At 54.3% G+C, this 23,919-nt stretch overlaps 1 protein-coding gene across 15 annotated transcripts; it reads right to left on the bottom strand.

The window, feature by feature from the left end:
• Positions 1–204: 204 nt before the first annotated feature.
• Positions 205–14,922, bottom strand: LOC136107293 (maestro heat-like repeat-containing protein family member 2B). 15 transcript variants are annotated; one of them, XR_011737110.1, is made up of 20 exons: positions 14,234–14,382; positions 13,575–13,714; positions 12,786–12,908; positions 11,869–12,034; positions 11,374–11,472; positions 10,220–10,371; positions 9,714–9,851; positions 8,719–8,811; positions 8,110–8,179; positions 7,896–8,000; positions 7,363–7,436; positions 7,035–7,154; positions 6,140–6,247; positions 5,788–5,944; positions 5,147–5,287; positions 4,781–4,833; positions 4,137–4,256; positions 3,826–3,936; positions 1,266–1,387; positions 208–1,139 (listed from the first exon to the last, which is right to left on the bottom strand). XR_011737110.1 is itself a non-coding variant. In XM_071803604.1 (20 exons), exons 2-20 carry the CDS (start codon positions 14,256–14,258, stop codon positions 3,398–3,400), a joined length of 2,040 nt encoding a protein of 679 aa, XP_071659705.1. In that variant the 5' UTR covers positions 14,259–14,510; positions 14,614–14,702; the 3' UTR covers positions 1,530–3,397. The 15 variants fall into 15 exon arrangements, 11 of the variants coding, with proteins under 11 accessions (XP_065704327.1, XP_071659705.1, XP_071659711.1 ...); XM_071803604.1 differs by lacking the exons at positions 208–1,139; positions 1,266–1,387 and adding exons at positions 1,530–3,442; positions 14,614–14,702 and having other exon boundaries at positions 14,234–14,510; XM_065848255.2 differs by having other exon boundaries at positions 205–1,387.
• Positions 14,923–23,919: the final 8,997 nt, after the last annotated feature.

Raw genomic sequence — 23,919 nt, 5'->3', positions numbered from 1 at the left:
ACAGGTTCTCAAATCTGTTGCTTATCATCCTGTTCATTCATTAGCACTGCAGCAATCAGTTTTTATACAATGTGTCAACAGAGGCGTCTAAAAAACCCCAAACAAAACTTATTCAAGTCCACGGACACCCCCGCCCTCCTTGCCCCCCCTCACCCTGAGCCCCACGATCACCACTTGGTGCGGGAGAGGAGCACAACTCGACAGACAGAACCAGAAATCCGACTGCGGTAAGAAGGAAACATCGAGGTAGTTACAGCTTCCTTAAACATTCAAAATCTGATGTCTTCCAAAACAAAGCACATCATCCTCATCATTTAAAAAGCAAAGTTGCTTTGTACGTGTCTGATCCTCACACCAGCTGAGTGGTTCTCAAGTCCGCTGAGCTCCACTGTGCAGCCACCCCCACGTCTGTGTCCCCTTGTCTGGAGTCCCCAGTCGCGGGACAGTGAGTGGGGTTGGACTCCAGTGATAAAGAAAAACACAAAGAGTCAAATTGGAAAAGTAATTAAAACAGAAGACCTGAAAGCCAGCTTAATTTTAATAATTTATTTGTACACTGCTATAAGCATATGAAGTATGGGGGTCACGAACTCTGTTACTATCACATATGTGCCTTATTACATAAGCACAGGAAACAAGGAAGTGGCATTCCTTCTATTTTTGATGTAATTATGAGCTAATACATTTCCTGAGATGGCTTCCAGACCTGATTTAGTATCTACACTGTGTTGTACTGCAGATAAATACCTCAGGCCAGCATTAATCGAAGAAAACGTGCAGAACGAGCAATATGCAGGTAAGCACAAGATCCTGGATTCCTTACAAGAGTCTACTTCTAAAATTGTGTGAAAATGCTACAGAAATTGTAGCAGATAAACAACAGTAGCCACATTTTGTTCTACGGCATTTACGTAACGTTGATCCACCTGTACTAACTTGTGCCCTTTCGGAACAGAGCTGTAAACTCAGAGTGTTCAAAGACTTTCTTTTGAATAGAATACGCTTAAACTGGCTGTCTTGAACAGACTGGCTGTGCAGACTTGCAGCAGTTGAATGGAGGATGTGATTCCAGTGAATGGAGACAGAAAGAAGATCAGCACAAAAGCAGCAATGACAGACCAGAGACACCCACCTAAAGCCTACGGAGACCAAAAAAAGTCGTCGCGTGGGCTTAGCAGTTGGGGAACCAGACCAAACAGCCTGGTTATTCTCCACCAGGAGGGTCTTTATCTGGCCATGATCATGTCATCAATGGAGAAACTCACCATCATCAGACAGAGTGCAGGCGTGGGCAATGAGAGCAGCAAATCCAGCACCGACACGGTGTCAGAGTTTGTACAGACAATGAACACGCTCACGGGTCTTGTTCAATACTTTACACACTATTCTGAAAAGAGACACTGATTTAACTGTTGCACAGCACATACTGTCACTTTACACAACTTGGAGAAACAAAGCAAGCTCATAAAGTTCATACTCCATACATCAGGATAGGAGGTTACTCATAAAATGCAATCATCTCTGCCAGATACAGGCAAATGCACATATTTATTTGAAGCAAATTCCAAGCTTATACCGTCATCTCAGGTCAAATTCTGCTATCAGACACAGGACACACAGCTCAAATGCCAACAGCTCATAAGAAAGCTTCACAAGAGAATGAACTAAAAATACAGCTATGGAATCAAGTGTGTTTTATCAATACGTCAAATGCAACTCTAATTCCCCTAGGCCCTCACATTAATAGAAACCTCACAGAGTTCCCACAGAGTTTCTAGAAAGAATGTCCATAAAATTGACATGCGACATTACCCTCAGTGAGTCTCCTGAACCAGACGGCAGAGCAACCGACCCGCAGCAAGGACAACACAGAACAGACAGTTCTGCTGGAAACGCAAGGAACGGACTAAAAGTAACCATTCTGCATTACAGAATTAATGCATTGTGTCACTTTGTGTAGATAATTCACCCATAAAAATCAGTAAATATGAAGGCCACCCTTATTAATAAATGCCTATATGTTTGTAGTCATGTTTAATAAAACACACTTTGTGAGGGTTTTTTGACTCAAGAAGGACACTGGATCAGTGTGCTTTGGATTATTTCTGTAAGTAGCCACAACTCAACAGAAAGATAGCTTTAAGAAAGCTTGCAATTAGCTGTTAATTGGACAAAATAAGTGTAGTTAGCACATAATAAATAGTTTTAAATGGTCTCACAAGTAGTTCATGTGATACATTTCCCTCAGGGTCTCCTGATATCTCCCATTCATTTCTATTAAACCTGCTGAAATGAAGCTCTGAGTGTTTCATTTCAGTGATCTACAGGGAATTCAAACCAACAATAACAACTTGCCGTATTATCAGAAACAGTTTCTAAAAAGCAAACGGGCAACAATATGGGAGGGGGGAGTGGAAGAAACACCACCTGGATTCATTTTCCCATATCAGTTCTTATGAAAATACCCACAATAGGATGCAGTTATCAGCAAGGTATACAACTGCACATCTACACACAACATGATTGCATGTAATCGCACATTTCTTACCATATTAACTACAAATTGGGCAGCTATAAGATATATCAGTTATACCTTCATTTACTTCCAGAAATCTTCACTGAAATTATTTTGTTGCTTAAATTACTGTATAATGTGCACTTTATTAATGTATTATACATTAAGTATACAAACATGTTATGAAAAACCACATCTAGTCCCGATATCTTTGTGAGTTCTGAAGGACACCGGTGGGTAACAGTGAACAATCAACAGTCATCCGGGTAAAACACCCATGGGCAGAGCTGAAACTTGTTTTTATTGGTAGGTTGTGTTTTTCTGCAAGTTGTGTTATCATACTTACATACAGCAAATAAAGATTTGACCCAAATTACATACCTTTATGTGCATACACACACGCACATGTTTGTGCTGTACAAAGATGCACGCTGTTACTGAGATGTATAGGCATTGAATGTGTCAGGTAAGTAACATGACAAGAGGCTTTAGAGCTGGGTCTTCACGGAATTATGTAAGTAACATATTAATGCAACAAATCTGGTGGCATAAAGCTATGGGGGAAAAAAATCCAGTGGAGAATCAGATAAATTCACGTGTTCTTTAAAGACAGCTCATGCATTCAACCAACTCCCAGGTGGGCCTGACTGCGGAAAGGAAAGTTTGCTCGAGCACTTAGCGCCGCTGTCTGATGAGCAGACAAAACACCAACTGCAGACCGGGGACCCCCAGTTCTCAACCAGTTCATGGCTCTGAGCATCTTCTTTCCACACACTGCGGGTAACGCTTTACATCTGCAATCCCCTCCCTAAACCCATCTTGTTCCTGGCTGAGAAGATACCAGATGTGGGGAACTGTTGCATGATAGAAGAATTTGTGCTGTCAAACCACAGGATTTTGAGCACTGCAGATGATCACAGTGCGGTGCTGTCCTGAGAAGAAAGGATGAGTGACTTGTGGTGTTCCCTGCTGCTCACTGCCCTGATCCTGCCCACCCTCATGTTCCAGCTCCTCGAGCTGCGAGCTCCGGGGCCGGGAGCTGTTCCCGTCCTGCAGCCGGGGCTCTGGCACAGGTTGCGGAGCAGGGAGCAGCCAGCATCGCACACACTGCTGGCGGATTTACCACCGCCCTTCCCAGCACATCTCAGGGGCCCCAATGCCGGGACATCCCCTCTGAAACACAGGTCTTGGGCAGCTCTTACAAGAGGGCTGATATAAACACAGCTGCCACAGTTTGGCTACAGAAGGTGTAGAAGTGAAAATAAGGTCAAAAAAAGGAAAGTCAAAGAGCGAAACCCTGGATCCTTTACCTTCCAGCCCATGGAAGTCTCATAAAACCTGTCTCTGGTTAAAGCAGTCACTGTGTCCAAGACCAGGTTGAAGTGGGTCTCAGCAGCATGGGACACCACAGAAATCATCCCCTGCAACCACAGGGAGATGGGGAGTGGGCTGCAGCCCAGGCACTCAGCCATGGCCAGTGACAATGGCCAGGTAGGACATTGCAATAAGGGGGAAACAGCAGCAATGGGCACATCAAGGAGGTCTGGAGCAGGGCCAGCACCAGCCCTCCCTCTGCACCAGCAACAGGCAGAGGATGCTCAGGACATGAGCATCACCTCACCTGGGTCTCAGAGAGCTCCACAGAGTCTGTGTCCTGGAGGAACATCAGCACCTGCCCTTGGACATGGCTGAGGTCCCGACAACCTGCCAGCGCTGTCCCGAGAGCCTCGTACAGGAAAAGCTGAAAGAGAAGAGGTTGAGCCTGAGATGCGTTCACAGGCCGATCTGTCAGGAGAGGGCTGGCCCCACACTGACCCGACTGCCCCCGGAGCAGGCGAGACTGGCCGCAGTGCCAGGCCGGGGCAGCACGGGGGAAGCGCAGTTTGGGGGTGAAGCAGTGAAAACTGCCGGTGTGGGCAGAGTCCCAGTGTGGGGCAGGAGAAAAACCTTCTCCCAGGAGCCGGGGGCAGAGCTGCCCAGCTGCCGGCTCAGCTGCTGGCTCAGGCCCACGGTCCAGGTCTCGTCCTCAATGGGCTCCAGGGACACTCACAGGAACTGGGGGGAAGAGGAGAGGAAGTGAGTGTCCCCCTGCCCTTGGCCAGGGCCCTTCCCACACCCATGTGTCCTGGGATGCTGCTGGGGGAGAGCTGCTGGAATGGCAGTGTCTCCCCCTGCCAAGCCCAGCCCTCTTTTCACCAGCTCCCCACAACTCTGCCTGCTCCCTCTTCTCCCCGTCTGTTTATGACACCCCCGAGGATGCTGTACCTTAAGCACATGTTGCTCCCACTCTGCAGAGTCCAGGGAGCTCTCAGCTCTTCCTAGAAAGCAAGAGGAAGCAAAAGCTCTGCTGCTGCTCAAGCTCACAGCAAAGAAGAACTCGGTGTTCTCCTCTGTGGTCAGACCTCCCAGAAGTCCCAGGCCATCAGGCTGGAAAGGGCCCACAAGCGCCTGTGCCAAAGCCCTTGCAAGGCCACAGACACAGGAGGAAACCCAGGGGCATTTGTCAAAGCCACTGGATTCACGGTGGGGAAGGACACACTGACCATGGCTGATCCCCACTGTGTGACTGCTGGGAAGCTGCATTTTCCTGCCCTCCCTCCCCTCCAGCCTCTCCCCCCACCCACACTTTACCTGCCAGGTGCTGCAGCAGGAGGGGGATCTCGGTGGCCCACGCTGTCCCCAAGGCCCGCGGATCCAGCCCTGCAGGGCCTGCAGCAGCTGCAAGGCAGCGACTGCGCGGCCACTGCTGGTGTGAGGAGCTGCTGCCAGCACCTGGGCGAGGGCAGCAGAGAGGGGTCACCCCTGCCACCAGAGCCACCCCTGCCAGCCCCGAGACAGGACTGGGATCCCCGCGGGGCTCGGGCAGGCTCGGGAGTGCTGCCAGAAAAGCTCTTTCTTTCCCCAGGGCCCCGCTACTCACCAGCGGTCCAGCCAGCAGCGCCGGGGGAGCCGGCAGCCGGGCTGCGGGGAGGGGGAAAGGCTGGTGAGATGAAGAGGCCCCGCTGTGCCCTGACCCCTGTACCTCCCGTGGCCCACACAGGGCTGAGAGCAGCTGCACGGCCACAGTGCTGGCCCGGGGGCTCCCCAGGCTGCCCCGCATGGGATGAAGGCAGATCCAGCACGGCCAGGAAGGAGCCCCAGCTCCCCAGGAGCCAGAGCCTGACTCTGCCATTTGCTTTCCCTGGGCTCCTGCTCAGGGTTCATGGGGCACAGGGAGACACAAACTGGTCTGAGCCCCTTCCAAACCCAGTAGCACTCCCTGGGGCTCCTACCTTGCTCCTGCGAGTCCACAGCATCAGGCTCCTCCTCTTCCTCGCATCCCGCTCTCTCCCGTCTCTCCAGCAGGGCTCGCAGGCAGCGGGACAGCGGGATCAGCACGCCGCTGCACTGGGCTGGCACCACGTACTGCAGCAGCCTGGGCCACAGGAGCTGCAGAGCAGAACCGAGCAATTCAGCACACCAGCATCTCCACTCGGCTCCAAGATGTAAAGGATGGTCTACATTTCCCTGAGCCTCGTGTGCTTCAGCACATGTGAGGGGAGAGGTTCAGGCCATGAGGAAGAGCAACAAAAAACACTCTGAAGGCAAGAAGTGGCCACAGCAGCAGGCCAGAGGGCAACTTACTTGAGACATTCCTCTCCGAGAGACATCCAGCGAGCCCAGGATGTCCACGTGCGGGGCTCGAAGAGCTCTGTCCTCCTGGGGCTCCCAGGCAAAAAGGCCTCCTGCCGCCTGTAAGACAGAGTTGGCAAAACCCCATTCCTCTCAGCTCCTGACTGACCAGGCTCAGGCACGGCCCCCCCACTGCTGCTGCACCAGCATCCTGGGAGCAGCGACCTCCCGAAGGAGAACCCAGAAGCCCTTCCCTTTGCCCTGCTCCCAGAACAGCCTCCTGGAGCCCTGGAGAAGAGTGGCACACACACATCTCCCAGCCAGACAGATGCTCCAGCCAGAGAGGGAAGATCCTTGGCAAGCCAGCAGGAGGCTGGGCCATCCCTGGCCTTCATCTCCTGGGTGCCCGGCTGGAAACACTCACCGCAGGGGCTGCCACGCAGCCTGTCCCCTTGGCAGAAGGGATGTGGGCCCCAGGCTGCTATGGGATGGGCAGGGCGTGCTTTGGAGAGCCGGGGCACGAGAACACCACAGAAAGCTCCTCTAGCCAGGCCCACCTGTGTGCACGGGCTGAGCTGGGCTGATGGCCCATCAGCATTTCGGGACGGATCATGTCCTGTCCCCACAAGTCTGTCCCTCCCTTCACAAGGCAGCTTTGCTGGAGGTGCGTGTGTGCACAGTTCAGCCCGTGGGGCGTGCAGGCAGTCCCGGGTGGTGTGACCAGGTGCAAACCCACGTCACCCCAACATCTCCACCACCATGGTACAGCCCTGTGGAGGCTGCTGCGATGGCCGAGCTGGCGCCAATGGCCCTGCAGTGTGGAGCTCTCCATGGGCAAGGGCGCCTGCGGAGCTCTCAGCACGGCCCCGGCACCGGCCGAAGCCCCAGTGTCCTGCTCTGTCCTTACCAGTCTGCCCGAGCTCCGGCTGTACTCGCTGAAGATGTGCGCCACCACATCCCATGGCCAGCAGCTCTGGGAGCCGGAGCTGAGCAGTTCCCGCATGAACTCCAGAACTGCCCTCCGCACCTGCCGGGGAGAGCGTGGTTATCACCCTCCTGCTCCAAACCACAGGGAAGCCGCCTGCGCTTGGGGAAGCCTTTGTGGCTCACGGGGAGATGACGAGGGCACGGCAGAAGCTTCTGCTGCTGCTGCCATGGCCTGGTCAGGCTCTGCCCCGAGGAAAAGGGTTTCTCTGCCTTCCCTGGCAGCACTGTCCCTTCCCAAACCAGCTCACCTGGACGGTGGGGTCGGTGCACACCAGCTGCATCGCCAACACCCCCTGGGGCAGCTTCTGCCTTGCTACAGGAGCTGGAAGAGACACAGAGAGCTGTGTTGAGGCAGAGCCTGACGGCAGAAGGATTCCTTGAAGCTTCCAAGCTTCACGTACACTGCTGGGACAGAGAAGCAGGGCCTGACTCTGAATTCACATCAGGCAGGGGTGTGCCCAGAGTGACTCTTTCTAGAGGCACAGCTATTTTAGAGGCACTGAAAGCTCTGGTAACACAGAGAATGGGAGAAATGGCACTGGTACGAGCATCTCCTGTGCAAACCACCCACTCGTGTCACTGAGTCTGGAGCACCGTCCCTGGTGTTCCCCCATTTCTAACGGCCAGGGACAGCTCGAGCATCATCACAGGGGGTCAGCTAAGCTGGGGGACCCGCTCTTTGCAGCTCCTCTCGGGTGCAGCTGCACCACTTCCAGCCCATTCCAGCATTCGGCCCAGCAGCCCCAGCCCCTGCCGTGTGTCCCCGGCCCCTGGCACTGACCGTCAGAGCGGGCCAGCTCTCCCAGCAGGCTCAGGGTTGACACACGCTGGGTCTCGCTCCTGTGCCTCAGCTGGGACCGCAGAACAGCTGCGGGGCAGGTTTGGGCTGCAGGGAAGAAATCGCATTCTGCATTAGCAGGCGGCTGCCCCTGGCTGCCGAGGACAGGGACAGAGCTGCCACGGCACAGGGACATCGCTCCGTCCCCTCTCCTTACCCTGCAGCGTCATGGGGCGGGATGGCTTTGCCTTACAGGCCAGGCCAGGCACCTCAGTCACACCAGGGACCTGTGGGAACGTGGGTCATTTGAGAGAAATGTGCATCGGCCTTGAGAGGGACCAAAAAGAATTGGTGCTCTCTGCCTTCCTCCCCTCCCTTGCTCCTCCTGCAGCTTGGCCGAGAGGGAAATGGCTGTGGGAACCAGGCTGCCCCTCCAGCCCCTTCCAAGCGCAGAACCACAGAGTGTCCTGAGCTGGAAGGAACCCACAAGGATCTCGAGTCCAACTCCTGTCCCTGCACCGGACACCCCACAGGTCACCCCCTGTGTCTGAGGACATTGTCCAGTCTCTTCTTGAACACTGTCAGATTGGGGCCGTGACTCCTCCCTGGGAGTCTGTTCAGTGTCCGTCACCTCTGGGTGAAGAACCTTTTTCTCATGTCCCACTGACCCTCCCCAGCACATCTTCTGCCATTCCCTGGGATCCCAGCATTGCTCTTCCTGCACCCTTAAGGCTCTTCCATGGCCCCTGGCTCGCACCCTGGCACGCTGGTCTGCAGCTGGTCCTGGCGGAGGGACACCCTGCCCTGCCCCGCAGGCTCCCCTTACCTGGCGGTGCCCAGTGGTGCGGGTGCCGAGAGCTGAGCCCCGTGCGGTTGGGGTCTGACCTCCCCCCAGCATCTGCAGTATGTGGCCGAGGTTCTACAGGAGAACAGGGAGGGGAGGAAGAGGAGGTTAAAGCCACCGCAATGCTCCAGGGAAAGCAGAAGCCCAGCACAGCTGGGATGAGGGGAGCCCCTGATGTCAGCTCCCAGGGACATCCCCAAACCCTCCTGCCCGGGGTCCTCATTTGCCCCTCTCAGAGCAGCATCAGAAGGTCTCTGCTCTCTGCACAGGGACACTGCTGACAACTCCGATTCGTAGAATCATAGAATCATTTTGGTTGGAAGAGACCATCAGGATCGAGTCCAATTGTCAAGCTAACACTGGCACTACTCCATGTCCCTGAGAACCTCCTGTCCGTCTGTCCAGCCCTCCAGGGATGGTGACTCCAGCACTGCCCTGGGCAGCCTGTTCCAATGCCCCACAGCCCTTTGGGGAAGAAATTGTTCCCACATCCAACCTCAACCTCTCCTGGGCAACTTGAGGCCGTTTCCCCTGCTCCTGGCGCTTGTTCCTGGGGAGCAGAGCCCGACCCCCCTGGCTCCAAGCTCCTTTCAGGCAGTTCAGAGATCAGAAGGTCTCCCCTCAGCTCCTGTTCTCCAGCTGAACCCCCAGGTCCCTCAGCCACTCCCATCACACTTGTGCTCCAGCCCCTTACCAGCTCTGAGGCAAAACTCTGCCCACACACAGAGCCCCAGGGAGGTGCCAGTGCCTCCCTTCCCAAGAAGATGAGCCCCAGGGACTCTTGGTTCCCCCTGTCCCCATCCCCCTCATTGCTCTTTTCTTGCCCAAAGAGCCCAGGAAGCCTCAGGCCTCCTCTGCTCTCCCTGCTCCTCCTCTAAGGGTTTCCCAGCTCCCCTGGCACCCCACAGCCCCCAGCACCGCGTGGCACTGGCACAGACCCGCCGATCAGCCACGCCAGGCCCTGCGTGAGTCCTCACCTCGGTGACCCGGGAGGTGTCCTGGACCCGCTGGTGCTGGCACAGGAGCCAGAGGAGCTGCTCCCGGGCACGCTGGCAGTGCTCACACACAAGGACACCAACCACGGCAGCCACCGCACCCAGGACAGCCCGGTTATCCTGGGGAGGGAAGGGAGAGGCTCTGCTTGGGCAGCTGAAGCTCTGCCTGGTGCTCAGCACGCCCTGGACACCAGTCTGCCCTTCCCACTGGGAGGGGTTCCCTTTCCCTTCTGCCCCATGGGAGAGGGACTCCAGAGCAGAGCCGGTGTTTCCTCAGGCTGGTAGCCCAAGGCCACAGGACTCGGCTGCTTCTCTCCAGGGAGCCTCCAGCCCCAGGCACAGTGTCAGCAGGCTCCTGGCTCAGGGGCTTTCCCCCCAGACCCCCTCCCTTCCCCACCTCCCTCTGCTTGACCCCACAGGGCACAGACGGACCCACTGACGTGGACACCCCCGCTGCAGCCCCAGCTGTGGGAAGCAGCACCTCTCACCTGTTCCTCCTTGCAGCCCAGCCAATTTACCACCGCGTGATGGAAGAGCGGGTAAATGTCTCCACAGAGCTGTGCTGCCCTGCTGCGAGGAAAGGGGCGGCGCTTCTGGCTGCACAAGTACACGGTGATGGCCTCGGACCATCGCTCCAGAACTGCACCAGGAAAGGGAAAGGACAAGGGAGCACATGGGAGTCTGCAGTAAGGGTCTGCCCTTGTGCCCTCGCCCAAGCCTGCTTTACGTACAGCCCCAGGCTCAGCAGGGCCCAGTCCAGGACCAGATCTGGATCCGAGGACAAGCTGTGCTCTGCAGGTGTCTGGATTCTAACACCCCGCTGTTTCTCTCCTCCCCACTGCACCTGTTCCTCCTCAGTGGCCCCTTTGCCTCCAGCACTTGCCACTACAGCCCCTTCCCTTCCCACACACTCTGCTTTCAGTGCAGGAACTCCAAACCCCAGGGGAGAGCAGGGGAATCACAAAACCACAAACTGGCTGGGGTTGCAGGGCCCTCTGTAGATCCCCAGCCCCACCTGCTCACGCAGGGTCACAGAGCAGATCACGCAGGGTCACAGAGCAGATCACACAGGGTCACCAGAGCAGATCACACAGGGTCACCAGAGCAGATCACACAGGTCAGTCCAGGCGGGTTTGAATGTCTCAAAGAGACTCCACACCTGCTCTGGGCAGCCTGGGCCAGGCTCTGGCACCTCACAGCAAAGAAGTTTCTCCTCATGTTCAGATGGAGCCTCCCGTGTTTCAGTCTGTGCCCGTTGCCCCTCACCCCGCTGTTGGGCATCACTGAACAGAGTCTGGTCCATCCCCTGACACCCACCCTTCAGATATTTACCAGAATAAATAAGGTCCCCTCTCAGCCTCCTCCAGGCTGAACAGCCCCAGCTCTCTCAGCCTTTCCTCAGAAGAAAGATGCTCCAGACCCCTCAGTATCTTCGTAGCTCCTCTTTGTAAGGAACAGAAGCCACGGGAAGGGACCCGGCAGCTCCTGACGTGTCCTGCCACAGAAACCTCCCAGGCTTCCCCCTCTCCTCCGCACACCCAGCAGTTTGGGGTCCCGGGTGGGTTGACACCCACCACCCACCACATGGAGCCACCAAAGGCCACCCAGCCCCTGCGCGGGCCCTGGCCGAGCTGACACTCACCCCCGCAGATGGTGCGCAGGGTCCGGCCGCTCCCCGCCCGGCTCAGTGTCCTGCGCAGGGCCAGCAGCGTCGCTCCCGCGAAGGGGACACAGCGCAGGGCTGCAGAGAAGGGACAGAGGGACCCAGAGGGTCAGTGGCACACAGGGGACACCAGGGTCCATCTCTGGCAAGGCTGGAGCTGCTGGGCCATGTGGGACACACCGGAGGGCGTGGGGAGGGTGGCCTTCCCGAGGGGGACACGGGGAAGCCCTGTGGGGAAATAGGGGGGACAGTGGGGGACAGAGACCCTGCGGGTTTGTCTCCAGTGGGGTCCTACTGTCCAAGCACCAGGACTGGGCTGGTGAGGCAGAGCTGCTGGCCGGTCCTGGCACCAAGCGAGGAGGCACGGCAACTCCAGAGTCCCCCCAGTTCAAGACAGGGCATTTAGGGAGGGGGGATCCCTTCTCCCTGTTATCACAGACCCCTGCCAAAACCAGGAGGCTGCATGTGCCGTACCATAGCTGCCAGCCATCTTGCCCAAGGTGACGAGCACAGCCTCATCAGGGACCTTCCCCACCACCTTCAGGTGGCTCTGCAGCTCAGCCATGACGAAATAGAAGTGGGAGTGGGCCAGAGCCACCAAGAAGTCACTGGTGGCCATCTTCACATCATCCATCACACCCTGAAAAAGCGCCGCATAGAATCACAGAATCATTTTGGTTGGAAAAGACCCTCAAGATCACTGAGTCCAACTGTTAACCCAACCCCGGCACTGCCCCATGTCCCTGAGAACCTCCTGTCCGTCTGTCCAGCCCTCCAGGGACGGTGACTCCAGCACTGCCCTGGGCAGCCTGTTCCAATGCCCCACAGCCCTTTGGGGAAGAAATTGTTCCCACATCCAACCTCAACCTCCCCTGGGCAACTTGAGGCCGTTTCCTCTGCTCCTGGCGCTTGTTCCTGGGGAGCAGAGCCCGACCCCCCTGGCTCCAAGCTCCTTTCAGGCAGTTCAGAGATCAGAAGGTCTCCCCTCAGCTCCTGTTCTCCAGCTGAACCCCCAGGTCCCTCAGCCGCTCCCATCACACTTGTGCTCCAGCCCCTCACCAGCTCCGTTCCCTTCTCTCCACTTGCTCCAGCACCTCAAGTGCTGTCCTGCAGTGATGGGCCCAAAACTGACCCCAGGATTCGAGGTATAACACAGTATTCGAGAAGTAACGCTGAGCCTGACCCCAGCTCTTGCTCAGTTAGAAACAACCCCAAGTCCACTTCTCGGCACAGCTTTGTGTCCCCTCTTCAAATTCTGTCATGAGGAATCCCCAGAGCTTCTCTCTGAGGACCTCCCTGTGTCTGAATAACCGAGGAACATCCCTGTATTTCCCCAGAACCCAGGGATGGAGGCAGGCTGCTTTGGTGGCCCTGCCGGAGAACAAGCTCACCTGGGCTGCTCGCAGGTCACCCGAGGCCTCTGCGATGAGGCGGTTCACGACACCACTGGGCAAGCAGCCATCCTCTCCCTGCAAGGCACGCTCCAGCTCCCGGTACGTGTCCACCCGCTCGCCCTGGGGACAGACCACAACGGGCAGTGATGGGACTCGCGTTGCCCTCGTTCCCAGGGAGCCACCAGAGACCCACTGTCCTCCGAACCATCTGTGGGACACGGGCATGAGGTACGAGCTGCAGGCATCGCGTCAGGAGAGCCACGGGCAACGGCAAGATCTTCTGCGGCAGCTCTGAGACAAGCAGAGAGCCAGAGAGGGACACGGACCCCACCGGGGAAGAGGCCGTGGGGGTCACTCCTGAGGACGGGGAAGGTGGCGGTCAGAGGGAAGGTGCCAGGCGGGCAAGGGGAAGGCGTGGGGAGCAGTCCCTGCCCTGAGGGGGAGAAACCATGAGCACCCTGCACCCGGTGTCGCTCCTTGCACAGGCAAGAGCCCCAGGCTGCTGGGACAGCTCCAAACCAAAGCTCAGGAGGGCCCTTGGGTACCTGGGGAAAGGCACTGGGGAGAAGCTGGGGCTGATGGCAGAGGCCCTGCCCTGCCCAGGAGAGAGCCGAGAGCTCCTGGGGACAGGAGGGAGGGAGCAGCGACATTAGTCCCACCTGAGCGGCAGGATCAGCGCTTGGGGACACAGCTTGCAGGGCAGAGATGCCATCGGACAAGATCCCTCTCTGCCATGGCCCTGGGGAAGCCCGGGGCACGGAGGGGAGCCCTCACCCCCTGCCTCACCTCATGGTCCTGCAGCTGTTTCAGCCGAGATGTCCCAATGGCCACAAAGGTGTCGACAGCCTCAGGGACAGTTCCGGTTGCCCGGTCTCTGTCCTCAGGACTGGAGGCTCTGGACGGGGGACACACGCATGGACAGAGAGCTGGAAGGAAAGAAGGAACTGGTATTGCTGGCCGCAGAGCTTCCAGCAGAGGGGTGAAGGTCTCCCCAGCCTCTCCAGCACCACCAGCCCGTGCTGGGCTGGGCTGGCAGGAGCAGTCGGTGGGATGAGAGGAGGGAGTGTGCCCCTCGCTGCAGCACTGGGCAGACCCCCTGGGGGACTGGGCCCAGTTGGGGGCCCCCAGTGCCAGAGCAGCAGCGACGTGCTGGAGGGAGCCCAGCGCCGGGCTGAGCTGGGCAGGGATGGACACGGGGCTCTGCCAGGGGGACGGGAGGGCTGGGGCTGGGCAGCACCACAAGAGCCGCTGGGCCAGGCTGTCTCGGAGCCATCCCAGGCTGCTCCATGGAGGGTAGGGACAGCCAGGCTGCTCCATGGAGGGCAGGGACAAGATGGAGCCCTCAGGAAGGTGCCTGGCAGCAGGACGGCAGGGGAGGTGACAGGGACACGGCCCCCAGCACCTGGAGGGACAGATGCTGCCTCAGCCTCCCGCCAGCCCCTCACCTCGGAGCACCCTCATCCTCCTCATGGCTGCAGATCTCCCAGATCAACGCTCTCCGCTCACCAGGTTCTCCTCCCTCAAACTCCACAAGAAACCAAGGCAACACCAGCCCCAGGAGGAGGAGATAGGACCCAGACACTGTGACCTCACCGCAGGGCACGGTGCCTGGCCCAGGGCTGCGGTGGCACAGGGACACGTGCTGGGGACACACCGTGGGGCAGGGACCAGACGGGACCAGAGCAGGAGGAGTCTCTGGCAGATCCCAGATGCAGCAGTTTTCTCTAAAAGAGAAAAATTATGTCAGGTGGCTTCCCTGGAGGAGTCTGGGGCTCCCACCTGGGCTCTCAGCTTCCTATAGGAAGTGAGGTGACTGTGCGAGTACCTGGGAGGAGTCTTGGGTGGATCCTGCAGGACAGAGTTTCCACTCAGAAAGAAAAATCACCTCGGGTAGATTCATTGGAAGAGTCTGAGGCTGCCACCCAGGATCTTCTGTCCCTAAAGCAGAGGTCAAAATACTCCAGGAGGTGCCTGGGAGGAGTTTTGTGTTCTTCCCAGAGAAGCGAGTTTCTAGCGTGAGAAAAGTCATCTTCGGTAGCTTCCTTGGAGGAGTCGGGGGCAGCGAGCTGGGATCTCAGACAGTGAAAGCAGAGCTCGAACAGCTGCAGCAGAGTCTGGGAAGAGTCTCGGTGCGTTCTAGAGGTCAAAGCTTCCTGCAGAAGAAAAAAGTCTTCTCCGGTAGCTTCTGTGGAGGAGTCTGGGGCTGGTACCAGGATCCTGGGGCACTGTCAGAGGAGCCCTGGAGAACCCAGGAGATGCCTGGGTGGAGACTTTGGGTGGATCCTGGAGGAGAGAGATTCCTACAGATAACAAAACCATCCCAGGCAGCTGCCTTGGAGGAGTCTGAGGCTGCTGCCCTGCATCTCAGATGCCTAAAGCATCTACCAGCACACAGTCACACAGGACAGAGATCAGGGTGTCAGCATGATTTTAGCAACTGGACTAATAATTCTGATCCCAGACAAAAATCAATAAACCAATGAGTAACTCTGAATGTTGAATGTTATTTATTCTGTAGTAAAGATCAACTCACAAGCCTTTCTCAAAGACTTTCACCTCTTCACAGCCCTCTGGCAGCTCACGCTTGTACTTGTAGCTGTTGTTGGGTTTTGGTGAGGCAGCATATTTTGGCAAGGGAGAATTATTCCCATTCTCTGCAGGAAGAGAGCATCTCATTCCTTCAGTGTGCCACACTAGGAAAAAACACAACAGCTATCTTTACACGTCCCCCAAACTGAAACCCACATCATCACCAATGTTATAAAACTAAGGAACGTTTTCAGTGACCTTGAAGTTTTCATTTGCAAATAGGTTTCCTTATCTCAATCCCTTTCCTCCTTTCCATTTCTCCTCATACCATTTTTCAGGCTCCTCTGCAATCTCTGTCCATTCCTGGCCACTTCCTGTTTGTAACCGCAAACACGAATCTGCGGTCCTGTGCCATCACCACCTGGCCAAGGAAACAGACAGAAATCATATTCTTAAAAAGCAGAACAAGCTTACGTGGAATTCTGAAATTCTCCCAGTGTATCTCAGCAGATTTCTGGTACAAAAGAATGATTTGAAAAAGCCAGTTAAACTTTAATGTGTGCATGCACGAAATGCTGGAAGGTTGCCCGCTTTGTCTGAAACAAAAACAATGCCTGACACAAGCAACAGGACTGGCCTATTTCTGCTGTTCCACCTGTCACTGTACACTCTCGATTCTTCAACTTGTTCAGAGGACTTGAACAATCTATTCCTTAAAAACAAAAACTTGTCTGGGAAGCATATTCCTCAGTCATATCTATGCAGCTCCAATTACAGAGCACCACACATGTGTGCACACGTATATTTGGAACAACTCAGAAAAAAAAGATCACTTACAAAGAAAAAAACATTCCACCATTTCTCCATGGATGTGGGAAACAAAGTCCCTCTTTTATTACATGGTCATGCACATAGCAACGGGTAAAGTTAAGCAGGGTTAAACTTTTAGAGTTACACAGTACCTTTATCTCTGGGATCAGCAAGAAGATCATCTGCAGAACATGGACTTTCTTCACTGCCTTTGTTCGAGATGGTGAGAAACGAGGCTGGAGACCCTGGCTGGGAGCGGCTGCTGCTGTTACTGCTGCTGTTACTGCTCCTGTCTGCTCCGCCGGGCGTCCGGGTACCGCTGCTGCGGGTACGGCTGCTGGGGGCGCCGATGGTGTGGGTACGGCTGCTGCGGGCGCTGATGGTGTGGGTACGGCTGCTGCGGGCGCCGATGGCGTGGGTACGGCTGCTGCGGGCGCCGATGGCGTGGGTACGGCTGCTGCGGGCGCCGATGGCGTGGGTACGGCTGCTGCGGGCGCCGATGGCGTGGGTACGGCTGCTGCGGGCGCCGATGGCGTGGGTACGGCTGCTGCGGGCGCCGATGGCGTGGGTACGGCTGCTGGGGGCGCCGATGGCGTGGGCGCCGATGGTGTGGGTACGGCTGCTGGGGGCGCCGATGGCGTGGGCGCCGATGGTGTGGGTACGGCTGCTGTGGGTGCCGATGGTGTGGGCACCGCTGGTGTGGGTACGGCTGCTGGGGGCGCCGCCGCTACGCTGAGACAACAGAGACACTCAGTGCCCAGCTGGAATATCTCGAGGCTGTTAAAATAACAGGGGTCAGATGGCTGCTCTTGTCTAGTTTGCAATTTCTTTAAATCCAGTAATGCTGAGGGGTTTTTTGGGTTTCACAAAATGGGTTGAAGTGGAAATTTTTATCCATTACACAAGATCCCAACATAAAATAAGTCAGGTTTGGAAACTAAGGACAACGGTTTTCAGGATGTCGCGGATCACAGGCTTGCTCAGCGGGAAGGGACCCTCCTGAGCTCGGCGGGTCCAAGCCCGGCTCAGGCAGTCTGTCCTGCCCCGAGAGCCGTCCTGGCGGCGCCAGGGTTCAGCATCTGCACAGACAGCGATTCCACAGCCTCTCTGGGCAACTTGCTCCGGGCTTGAGCAGCCTCGCACAGTTTAAAAAAATAGACTAGAAAAGTGTTTTTCTTGTGTTCGGGTTGTTTTTAAGTTTATGCCCATTTGTTCTTGCCCTTTCACGGGGCACTAAGAGTCCAGCTCCCTCCTGCTCGTTCTGCACGTCAGATATCGACACACATTGATAAGATCCCCTGTGCTTTCTCTTATCAAGCCTGAACAGTCCCAGCTCCCTCAGCCTCTCTTCATATGAAAGATGTTTCAGGCCCTTAATCATCTTTGTGGCCTGTATTTCTGATACTTCATTACTAAATTTACCTCTAAAAATACCTAACAATAAAATTAAAGTTAAAAATTGGCAAGTTGTGCCTCAGCTGGGATGGGGAGGCTCAGCATGGGCAAAGGGAAGAAAAAGTTCCTACAAAAAGTCTCAAAACTGACCTTTTGTCTTTGCCCCTGTTTACTGAGATTTCTTATTTTATTGGAAAACAAATTACATCACAGTAATCACAGAGGAAAAGGTTCAGATTCAAGCTTTATGTCTTCCCTGCATTTTGTTTTCCAAGGGACTTTTCAACTACCTTTATTAAAGAATTACTTAGACTTCAGCAAAGCCTTTGACACTGTATCCCCAGCATCTTCCTGGAGAAGCTGCAGTTCATGGCCTGGATGGTGTCTGAGGGTCACCAAGGCCAAGTGCCGGGTCCTGCACTGGGGTCACAACAACCCTATGAACGCTGCAGCTGGGGAACAGCGACTGGAAAAGGACACGGGGCTGTTGGTGATGGGCTGAACATGAGCCAGAGTGTGCCCAGGTGGCCAAGAGGCCACAGCATCCTGGCTGGGACCAGCACTGGGGTGGCCAGCAGGGCCGGGGCAGTGACCGAACCTGTGCTGGGACCTGGGGAGGACAAACCACCAATCCTGGGTCAGCTCTGGGCCCCTCGTGCCAAGAAAGGCCTTGAGGTGCTGGAGCGAGTGGAGAGAAGGGAACGGAGCTGGTGAGGGGCTGGAGCACAAGTGTGATGGGAGCGGCTGAGGGACCTGGGGGTTCAGCTGGAGAACAGGAGCTGAGGGGAGACCTTCTGATCTCTGAACTGCCTGAAAGGAGCTTGGAGCCAGGGGGGTCGGGCTCTGCTCCCCAGGAACAAGCGCCAGGAGCAGAGGAAACGGCCTCAAGTTGCCCAGGGGAGGTTGAGGTTGGATGTGGGAACAATTTCTTCCCCAAAGGGCTGTGGGGCATTGGAACAGGCTGCCCAGGGCAGTGCTGGAGTCACCATCCCTGGAGGGCTGGACAGACGGACAGGAGGTTCTCAGGACAGGGGGCAGGGGCAGGGCTGGGTTATGGTTGGACTCCATGATCCCAAGGGTCTCTGCCAAACCAAATGATTCTATAATTCTCCTGACAAGCTCCAGCTGCTTCCAACAGTCTGGGCTTTTGACAAGGTTGTTAAACCAATTGCTGTGAAAAACTGAGTATTGGGATTAAACATCATAGTTGTACGTTGTATAAACATTACTGGGTTTGTATGATTAGTTAACAACTATTCTAAGGAGCGTAAGCTGCTGCTTTTGGCCCCAAACCAGCTCACTTAGTGCCCGTTTCGGAGCCCAAACCCGGCTGCTGAGCCTGCTTTCCAGTCCCAAAAACGCAGGATTTGACCTGTATTTCTGAGCCCAAAGCCACAAACTCAACCTGTTTCTGAGCCCCAAAGTCGGCCGCATGAGCCTGTTCTCAGGCCAGGAACAGAAACTTCATCTCCTCTTCTGGCCCTAAACCAGCTGCTCTCTCCCCTTTGTGTCCCCTTTGTGAGCGGTGCTGGGGCCGGGGAGCTCAGCGAGGTTCTGCACGACAGAGCGTGCAGCCGGACAGCGGGACGCCGTCGGACCACAAAAACCCCTTTGTTCTGTCCTGGTCAGCAGCTCTGTCTTACATTCTCACCCATGAGACAAATGGAAATATTAAGTAGCCTAAAGGTTACCAGAAAAAACTATTTTTTAAGGTTAATACATAGTTTTTGTATCGCCAAACAACTTATTTTAAAAAATATTTACAATTATATAAACAGTTCATAAAAGGTTCTCTTCTTATCAACATTGGTCTGGTCAAAGCTGATTTGTGTTAGCACAACGCAGTAAACCCCCGTGAAGGTCACACTACACGTTCATCTGCAAGCTGATAAAATACTAAGGCTGCAGTGATCCTGTGACACCAGAGGCAAAACCTCCCTGCAGTTCAGTGTTTATACAAGTCTGGTCAGTCACACAGACACCCAAACCACTGCTAAACGAGGCAAAAGAGCTCAGTGCATTCCCATCCATTGCTCACCAGATTGTCCCCAAGGGAATGAACCTACAGAAACTGAACATTTAAAAATTGACACTCGGGCCATGAACATAAAAACCACAGAAGATGTTTGGATTTCCAGTATTCACTGTGCACTCCTGTGCACTATGAAGATTACAAGGGGATGAAGTTGCCTTTGCTAAGTAAGTAGATGCTGTTGTCTTCAGTCTGCCCTGAAGTATCGCTTTTAGTACCACAAAACAGCATGGACTACATCACAGTATCACAGTATCACAGTATGTTTGGGATTGGAAGGGACCTCAAAAGATCATCCAGTCCAATCCCCCTGCTGGAGCAGGAACGCCTAGGAGAGGTCGCACAGGAATGTGTCCAGGCTGGCTTTGAATGTCTCCAGGGAAGGAGACTCCACAACCTCCCTGAGTAGCCTGTTCCAGTGCTCTGTTACCCTCACTGAGAAGAAGTTCTTTCTCAAATTTAAGTGGAACCTCTTGTGTTCCAGCTTGATCCCATTGCCCCTTGTCCTATCATTGTTTGCCACTGAGAAGAGCCTGACTCCATCCTCATGGCACTCACCCTTTATATATTTATAAACATTAATAAGGCAGATTTTCTCCCACCTCAACATCATTCAATAACGCATCCTGAGGATGAGAGAAAATCCTTTATTTAAGGAATAACAAGTTTCACTGTAACGGGCGGCAGAGGAAGGACAGTGACATTTAAAGTCCATCTGACGCAGCCCGGGCACGCAGCGCTTCCCACCGTCCCCAGTTCACTTCTACAGGCCGCTTTTATTTGAAATGCATAGTTCCAGAAAACTGTTTTATTGCCACTTCTTGCCTGGTAATAAAAAGGTTTGTGTTTTTTGGCAGGTGACACGTTCCTGAGGTTCCCTCTGCGAGCACACTCACCTTATTGCACTGATTGCTCCTCCTCAGCTGCAGGATCACGCAATGTGACCAAAATACAGCGTGAAGCAACTGTCTTCATATTGTACACAAGTCAAAGCCCACAGGAGGAAAAAACACTGTCCAACCTTTCCTTCCCGGTCTCTTCATGGGTTTATTTACCAATTCCATTACCAAGTCACTTGTTCTGTAGAGACCAACCAAAGAGTGACAGAACTCAACCCACTGTTTCCCAATTCAGGACAAAGCCTCTTCCCATCCTAACAAGAAACACGACAGTCACACACGTCCGGATCTTCCCAAGAACTTCTCGTGCTTTCGTAAGGCTCGGCTCTGCACAGCCCAACAGCAGGGCTGCCCAAATCCCCACTGCAGACACCGCCTGCCGACCCCGCGCTGACGATCTCACAGAGCACACGTGTGACCCGCTGTGCTGCCGCTGTCCCTCACCTTCCCAGACGAGCTGCGATCACAGGTTTCCCAGCAGCACCTCTCGAACGTTAACGCCTCCACGGAGCGCCTGCTTCAACCTCACCCAGCGAACACACAACCCTGTGCTTGAGCACAGACGAGTTCAACCACAGCGTTCCGAACGGCAAGAACGCCATGAGCAATTCTAGGGGCTGTAACCCCGCTGCATTCAACATCTTCAAGTGCTCAGCAGACAACTAAAATCAGAGCTTTGTCACCCAGCTCTTTCTTTAATTAGTGCAATTTACATTACCAGTGAATCAGCCGGGCTCAGCTGAGACCCAGAGAAGAGCGGCTGGAGGAGAAGTAGAACAACCCACAGCAGACATTTATCTACATTAGCTGTCAGTTTTCCTTCAGAACTTTTACTCCAAGCCTTCTGGTTACACAGGCTCACAGAGACCTGCAAGCGAGAATGTACCAAACACAACATGCAGAGCTGATGGGGAAGTCAATTACAGCAGCTGGAGCGCCTCTGAGTCTTATGGGGGATTTTTTGTGTGTGTCTCTGGTTTTTTGGTGGTAGTGGTTTTTATTTGTTGCTGTTGTTGTTGTTTTTTTAATTAGACGAGAATTCAATGAGCCTGGGGATGGAGTCAAAGCACACGAGCTAGGGCAGCTCTTTTCCCCAGGCTCTGCACTGCAGACACTGGCACAGATTCCAGAAATCACTGTTAATTAACTGATTTGCCAGCACAGCGCAGAGCACCCCGAGCTGGGTGTCTGCTGCACAGGACCCTCTGCAGAAATACCCTGGGCAGCTCTGCCCACAGTGCCAGCCCCCGCACGTCCCTCGGGCCAACTGCACCATTAGAGCCTGGGGTCTCCCTGCTCTCCACGGAATCTCCTCATTCACCTCAGATGGGGCCGTCAGTCCAAGTCCTGACCTGCAAGTTCCTATTTTGCACCTGCAGCTGCAGATAAAAAGTTATTTGCGGTAGCCAAAACTCCCCTCTGTGTCCCGTCCCTGCAGACCCGTCCTGTTCCTCTCTCAGCAGCTCCCTCGTCTTGAGCACTCTGAGGCCTTTTTCCGTAACAAACAGAAAGTTCCAGGGTCCACAGCTCACAGCTGCGTTGGGCAAACTCCCTTACGCTGAGTGAGTTCTGTACAAGCCGTTTCTAACCAGGTTCTGTACAAAGCCGTATACTCAGTAATTTGATAAGCTAAGGCAGCCTATTCCCTGACAGTGACTTACTCTGGCTTGCTGCAGCTTTGCTGGAAACTTGTATTTAAATTGTGTATTTCAGCCAGACGATCATAAGATGAACTGTAAGAGCAGCTTTTCTTTGCGGGCAGGAAAATACTACTGGAATATAGAATATTTTTTCAGCATAAAATGTTTTCTGAACATATTTCTTCATTAAATTATTGAAAGAAATGGATAAATTATTAGTATATAATTAGAATAGACACGTAGGAAACGTGGATAATTATTGTGGCAAGTGCCATTGCCACTCCTAAATATTTATTTCTAAGTGTCTCTGTCAGGCCTGGCCTGCTCTTCCCAGTTTTCCTTCCTCTCTTTTGCCCCATTCATTTCAAGTCCTGGTTAAACAAACAAACAACAACAACAAAAAACCCACACACAACAAACAACAACCAAAACCAACCAACCAAACCCCAGCCAAGCAAACAAGCACAGGTGGCCGAGCTGCCGCAGCCGATGGACAGGATGCAGGAGAGTTGGACTCCACTGGTGTTGGAAAGTTAACAGAGCATTATCAGAATATGAGATGAGCTGATTTAACTGATACACATTTGCCTCACTCCTGTTACTGGCTGCCGGTCCCCATGCTTGCTGCCTTTATTGTATTTTTTTAAAAGACTCTCTAGTCCACCGGAACTGCCTGAAAAACTCGGATGTATAGGAATACGTTTGGCTGTGCAGCCGGCTTTGGAATGTTGGGGCTTTTTTGAAACAAGTTGAACCATCCAGCTGCTTTTGTCACTTTTATCCTCTCTCCCCCACGCCCGTGAGATCACAGTGGAAAAGGAGCCTCTCTGGCAGCAGCCGGAGGTGCTGCTGGTGCCCAGCACAGGCGTCACAGCGCAGAGCGGTGCCCAGCTCTGGGTCACAGGCACCGAGGTGTCCCTGGGAGCGGAGCCGCGTCCGTCACACCGCGAGGGGACAGAACCGCGTCCGACCGGGTCTCACCCAGAGCTGCGGGTGCAGAACGCCGACCGAACACCAGAGCTTGGACCGACGGGACCGTGCGGGCAGAACTGCCCAAGACCTCCTGCTCCGGTCCCTCTTCAGGAGCAGCAGCTCGAGCTGCTCTACACTGTGCCTGGCAAATAAACTGATATTTTAGAATTTCTGGAATCCGTGCCTGAGTCTCTGCTGCAGCAAACCCAGGGAAAAGGAGCTTCCCTAGTGCCGAGCTGATCTCCCTCCCACGCAAAGCTTCATCTTCATTTCTAGTTCTGGAATACCTCCTTTGAACCAAAGTAAAAGTTACTTTTGCTTTTTTTCCTATTACAGCTGATGACAGTTTCTGCGAATCTTGTTATATTTTTTACCTTTGTAGCATCTATAAAATTATTTCCACAGTCCAATTAAATTTGTTAAAAAAACCCACAACATAACCCTGTAGCCAATTTTAAACTCTTGCAGCTGGGCTTTCCTGTTACGTTTCCCAAACGCCACTCAGAACAAAGTACTGAAAACCAGAGATGCAGTCAGTATCACTGTACATTACAAATCACCAATTTCACTGTATTTACAGCTTTCCCCAGGCATGTTCAACACCTCCAGAATCAACACCTGATTGTAACCTACTAGTAACAAAACCACAACTTTACCAGTAAAGAGGAAGAGAAAGACAGCCAGGGTTTCTAGAAATCATGACAAGGCAACAACTGGAGTAGGATTCATCATTAACTGGCAAGACATTTTTAAAAAAGTACATACTTACTGCTATTGCTCTTCACCACCCGTCCCGTGTCACTGCGCCAGGCCGCGCTGCGTCCTCCCAGCGCTGGGGTGGGGACGAGCCCGTG

This window comes from Patagioenas fasciata, chromosome 1, assembly GCF_037038585.1.
Source record: "Patagioenas fasciata isolate bPatFas1 chromosome 1, bPatFas1.hap1, whole genome shotgun sequence".
Taxonomy (NCBI): Eukaryota; Metazoa; Chordata; class Aves; order Columbiformes; family Columbidae; genus Patagioenas; species Patagioenas fasciata.
This window is presented reverse-complemented; position numbering and strand designations above follow the sequence as displayed.